Below are 6000 nucleotides of genomic sequence, written 5' to 3'. Positions count from 1 at the left end.
ACCTATAGTTTCTCCTGCGTTGGTTCTGACTTGGATGACGAGGACAAAACACTACGTCAGTGCAATGATCCAAGCAGTCTAGCCTTGTTTCCTGATTGCTACTGTCGAAAGGGGACGCCCCAGGTCTGAAGAGCCAGGTGTGGTGTGCCAGAGGGTGGCATCTGGTGGCCGAGGGTCCAACAGCAGAGGGGGCTTGAGGTGGCCAAGGAGAGGAGCTATTTAGAGGGCTACACTGATGTTTTGGTTGAACACCTTTTTCGCATCTATCTCTCCTTCGACCACGTGGGGGTGGATGTCCACGTTCATTCCTGCGTCCTTGCACAGCTTGAGCAAAGTTCGAATGTTGTTCTTGGACAGCCTCAGGTATCTGTGCGAGACAAGGCCAAAGAGGTCAGTTGAGGGTGGAGTCACTGCAGGTGCAAACTTCATTGAAAAGAGCTTAGAGTTAAACAGCGTCAGTGTGGGACCTCTGTAAGGGACTGTCCTTCCAGACATTTCTGCAGCGGACAGAGGTCTCATAAAAGACTGGAACACACTTGGGCTTCCCTGGTGGCGCAGTGGTTGAGAATCCGCCTGCCAATGCAGGGGACACGGGTTCGAGCCCTGGTCTGGGAAGATCCCACATGCCGCGGAGCAACTGGGCCCGTGAGCCACAACTACTGAGCCTGCGCGTCTGGAGCCTGTGCTCCGCAACAAGAGAGACCGTGATAATGAGAGGCCCGCACACCACGATGAAGAGTGGCCCCCGCTTGCCGCAACTAGAGAAAGCTCTCGCACAGAAACGAAGACCCAACACAGCCATAAATAAATAAATAAATAAATAAAAATTAAAAAAAAAAAAAGGAATACAGGCTGTCTCTAGAACCAGAAAAGGCAAGGATAAAGATTCCTTCCTAGAGCCTCCAGAAAAAATTCAGCTCTGCCTGACACCTTGATTTAAAAAAAAAAAAAAAAAAAAGACTGGGACACCCCACAGACTTGGTGGGAGTTTTTATTGGTATAACTCTTTTGGAAATCAATTTGGCAACATATATGCCAAGCACCTCCTGCCCCACCCCCCAAAAAACCAGGTTTATTATTATTATTTTTTTTTCAGGTTTATTAGTTTTGACTCAGTAATTCCACTCAGGTCCTCAACTTATCCCAAGAAGAGAAGTCAATGGAAAGAAAAGCTACATAAACAAAAGTGTTTATTTTGGGGTTATCAACAATAGGAAAATAGGAAATTCCATCAACAGAGGAATGGTCAAGCAAAAAATGGAATATCCATTTCAAGGACTCTTCTGCTAGTGTTAAAATGTCATTAGGAAGAAGAAGATGCAATATGGCTGTGACGTTATTGCCAAATGGGGAGAAAAAACCAGGATGCAAATTGTTAGGTGTTTTCTCTCATCACTGCCATGTGTGTGTGATCTGAGTGAGGCCAAGGGCAGGGGGAAATCCAGGACAGTGGAAATAAAGACTGAGAAAATTGTTGGAATAGAGGTGAGTATTTTTAATAGTATTCAAACAATTAAAATTTTCAATTAAAAAATTAAAATTAAAACACTGATTTAAAATATTAGCTAAAGCCCCACCATTCTGACTTGACTGAAGAATAGGACTGATGCCATCTATGTGATTTAGACAGTATCTCTGCCATCATATCCCTTATTCCACCATCAACTTTGACCTTGCTCCCAGCTTTAGTATAAGGAGGGAGGCCCCCGGTTCAGGCTGCATTCTGGTTGGTTAATTTGCTACAGATGGTGGGGGAGGAGCTGCATATTGATAGAACCTGGATTTTCTACCGATTGGGAATGGTCTCCCTTCTCTTTCCTTTTTTTTTTCTTTTTTTTTTGGCCATACCTGTGGCCCCGCAGGATCTTAGTTCCCCAACCAGGGTTGAAGCCAGGCCCTTGGCAGTGAAAGCCTGAAATCCTAACCAGTAGGCCATCAGGGAACTGCCCTTCTCTTTCAAGATCTGCCCAGAGCTTCCCTGTTCTTACAGCCAGCTCAGACCCCACTCACCAGTCGCTATACCTGTACTACCTTTCCCTGATGGCTCCGGTCAGCCCCACCCTTCCCTGACCAGCCCAGCCCCAGGGGGCAATCTCACACATATCTACCTGTGGACGCTCACTAAGATTGCAAAGGACAATTTCATCCTTTTCTTGGATGTTTTTCTAATGGCTTGTTAATTGCCATCTCTCCAAATATTCTCTCCCCCTACCCTGTCCAAGCCTCTTTTCTCCCCACCATGGAGCCCAGGTAGGCTGTCTTTGGCTGGAATCAATTAAAACCACTTTATCAATTTGAAACCCATAGCCAAAGTCATCCAGCTGTGGCGGTGGCGTGAGCCAGAAGCCCCCTCTTGTCGAGGAGACTGCCTGTTCGTCTTTCAGCCAGTTAGCCATTCCACCCCTCCATCCCACAGCCAGTCAGCCAGCAGAGCAGGACTGTGTGGTGGGGCCCTCGGATGCCAGGCATCTGAGGCCGTCTGAAACCTACAGGTGAGTTCACTGCTGTGAACTCTACAAGGATGACTACCTTAGTCTCTTGTCCTATTTCCTCCTTTGCCAAAGTTTCTGACTGTTGTCAGTTACATCTTTACAGTAAAGAATAACATTGGGCTGGGGAGGGATGCTTGGATTTGGGGGCAGAAACCAAGCTGTTTGGTGTTGCTGAAAACCAGTGGGTCTTGATAAGTATGACAAAGAACAAGCAAGAAGCGAGACCCCTTGGTAAGAGCAGTAAATACCAAATGGTTTCATACTTTGTTCATGATCCCTTTGGAGTCTAAAACCCCAAACATACAGCAGGTAGCCCTGGGAATGGCGGCTACCGTCACCAGCAATTCAACACCATCGTGTAAAGGATCTTGGGGGAGTTTCCTGTTAAAACGAGGCCACAAACAACTCATTCTTTCCGTTGTGAATAATATTCATGGTTTCTTTTGTGAAACAAATAGAAATTCTGGAAAGGTTGTGTATGTGTCCAAAGGCGTGCCATCAAAATGGCAGCGCCTAAATGTTGTGTCCATTCAGGAGATGATTCTCTGCTCAGAAAGCCAACAGCTTCAGCCCTGGAGCAGCCCTCTGGACTCGGAGACAGAGCCCGGACATGCTGCAGCCACCCTCCCTTGCTCTGGGCTCGGCCCAGGTGTATGAACCACAGGCAGTCGTGAGCAAAGCCTGGTCTTGCAGAACGCGCCCAGCCCCACCTGCGCAGGGCCGCTCACCGGCAGCTCAGCACCTCCTCCGGCTTCAGCATCCTCACCATCTCCATCTTGGGCTCGTTGCCCTTCTCCATGAGGCTCTTCAGCTTCCGCTCGTAGGAGATGTCGGGCATCTTGCCAACCCAGTCTCGCAAGAGGGTCGACTTCCGTGGGACAAAGATAGCATCCTGTAACATGGGTTCTATGATGCTTTGTCGATGGTATGGCGTTAAGCGCTGAGTGGACTCTTGGGTGATTTCATCCTTGATGTGTAAGTCTGAAATTGGACAGATGTCACAGGGAGTTAGATCCTGGTAGGGGTGAGAAGTAGGGTGGATAGGAAGGGGATAGGCCTGGAAGGCTGCAAGGGCTTCAGACATCACTGAGACATGAGGTCTTTTCAGGGCTTTGGCAGGTTCTCCTTCTTAACATTCATTTAATCCCCATTCATCTTTTTCTCCCTCCTTTCCCCTCATCTCCTCAACTCATTCCCTTTCTCTCCTTTCATTCATTTCCTTCTCTCAATCATCTCTCCCTCCCCAGAGAAAATTTACCTAAAGTGAACGTTAGCCTAAAGGGGGGTTTAGGGGAAGGTATCAGAGGAGATCAACCTTGAGCTGGATTTTTAAAGGACAAATAGTTTATCAGATGAAAAAGGGAGGAACAGCATGGGCGGGCAGGAGGAACAGCGTGCACAAAGACACACATATATGAAATGAAAGAGTGAGGGTCAGATGTTACCCAAATACGGGGTTTGTACTGAGTGAAATACTGTTGGGACTAGAGCTTGGAGACCTTAATTATTTTCTTGTTAAACATACTACTCCTCTGTATTTTACAGATTTTTACTTGTGCGAGTGGAATATTTTTTTCATTTCTATTTCTAACTGGTGTGACTAGTATAGAGAAAAGACTACTGTTTAAAAATTTTTTTTCTAGTACACCAACAACCATACCAGATCTTATTATTTTTTGACTAGAATTTCTTGAGTTCTGCAGAAAGGCAATCATATCAGGAGAAAAATGAAAATATATCCCTCCTAATATTTATAAAAATTATGTACTCTTCTTGACATGTTACATTTGACAGACCCTCCAAAACAATGTCAATAATGATGATAGCAGTCATACCTCATTTTGTTCCCGATTTTAATTAAAGTGATTCAGCATTTCATCATTTAGAATGATATTTGCCACTATTTTTGGAATATGTTTTATAATATTTAGCAGCTCTACTCTTGGTTTACGTAGAGTTTTTGTTAGTAATAATTGCTTGATTCTATTTATTGCTTTTCTATCATCTACTGATCATATGATTTTCCTTTAATTTATTGATGTAATAAATTATGTTATTAGATATCTTGATATTGATTAACCTAACCATTCATAACCTGCTATGATAAATCCCACCTGGTCACGGTTTATTATTCATTTCATACGTGGATATATTTGCTACATTTTCATACATTAAGTCTATTTGCTAAAATTTTTAAAATCATTTTAAAATCATCTATTATTGTGAGATTGGCCTGCTTTTTTGCCTAATCTTTTAATTTTAAGGTTATGATGGCTTGTCAAATTAATGCAGAAATGTCTATATTTTATATGGCCTGCAATAGTTGAAGTAACATTGGGATTGTTTGCTTTTTAAATATTAGGTAGAACTTGGTGTGAAATCATTTGTCCTGGTGCCTTTTTTAGTGGGAAAATGTCTACCATCTTTCAATTTTTACCTCAGAAATTGCTCTATTCAACTTTTCTACTCTTTGTCCATTTTGATAATTTATAGTCTGATAGGAAATTATTCATTTATGCTGGATTTTCAAATGTATTCTGTAGATGTGCATATAGTATTCTATTAATATTCATTTAATGTATTTCTTATCTTTGCTTATGCATCCTTTCTCATATAAAATCTTGTATATTTTTGACTCTTCTTTTGACAAGGCTCATGATAACTTCATACTATTTGTCACTTGGTTTTTTAAAAAGCTAGCTTTGGATTTATGCTTTTAACTACTTTTAATCTTGTATTTCATTAATCTTAGCTGGTATTTAATGTATTAATTCTTTCTTTTTCATATTAATTATTTCTTCTATATCATTAAATTAATAAAAGTGTTAATTTTTTTGTTTGTTTTATACAGACAAGAACGATTACTTTTAGTTTTTGCTGTAAGTTTTCTTCTGGGCATAGATTTTGCCTTCATCCCATGGATTTTGGTATGAAACAGACATTTTCAATGGTTTTTTTTCTTTGAAATAATGGTATTTTAGGAGTGTTTCTTAATTTCTGTTGAGATTATCTTTTAATTTTAATTTTATTTCTAATTATTGCTTTAGGATACTGTAGGTGGCCCTAAAATCTTTACTATTTTGAATGTTAATGTTTTCTTTTGATGAATATGCAGATGATTTTTAGAAATATTCTTTGGCCATATAAAAATGTGTGTTCTCTATTCAACTATAAAGTTATGGTTTGTTAATTACATGGTTAGATTCTTCTAGGCACTTACTGTAATTGTCTCTTTGATCTGTCTATTGGGTTCCGAAAGAGGTATTTTGCAGTCTCCTACTATAACTTTATTTTTGACAGATTCTCTTTGCATTTCTAAATGTTTATTTAAACTACTATTTTTTGTTGTGTGTAGGTTTATTGTTATTATTTGTTCTCTTTAACATTTTAAAATATCCCTCTTTTACCCTGTTGTTTCTTTTAGACTTAAATCCACCTCATATGTTTGCATTTCTTTTTATCTCTTTGCCTATCTTTTTTTCATTCTTTCTATATCACATGATTTTAA

General features: G+C 40.8%; 1 protein-coding gene across 4 annotated transcripts in view; it reads right to left on the bottom strand.

Moving 5' to 3' along the window:
- Positions 1-219: 219 nt before the first annotated feature.
- Positions 220-6000, bottom strand: part of C19H16orf78 (chromosome 19 C16orf78 homolog) — a 96213-nt gene continuing 90432 nt past the window's right edge. For all 4 annotated transcript variants that reach the window (XM_036832150.1, XM_036832149.1, XM_036832151.1 and 1 more), the window contains 2 exons: positions 3221-3473; positions 220-367 (listed from right to left, as the gene is read on the bottom strand). In XM_036832150.1, coding sequence (XP_036688045.1) covers positions 220-367; positions 3221-3473 — 401 coding nt within the window. The remainder of the gene's footprint in view (positions 368-3220; positions 3474-6000) is intronic.

This window comes from Balaenoptera musculus, chromosome 19, assembly GCF_009873245.2.
Source record: "Balaenoptera musculus isolate JJ_BM4_2016_0621 chromosome 19, mBalMus1.pri.v3, whole genome shotgun sequence".
Lineage (NCBI taxonomy): Eukaryota > Metazoa > Chordata > Mammalia > Artiodactyla > Balaenopteridae > Balaenoptera > Balaenoptera musculus.
This window is presented reverse-complemented; position numbering and strand designations above follow the sequence as displayed.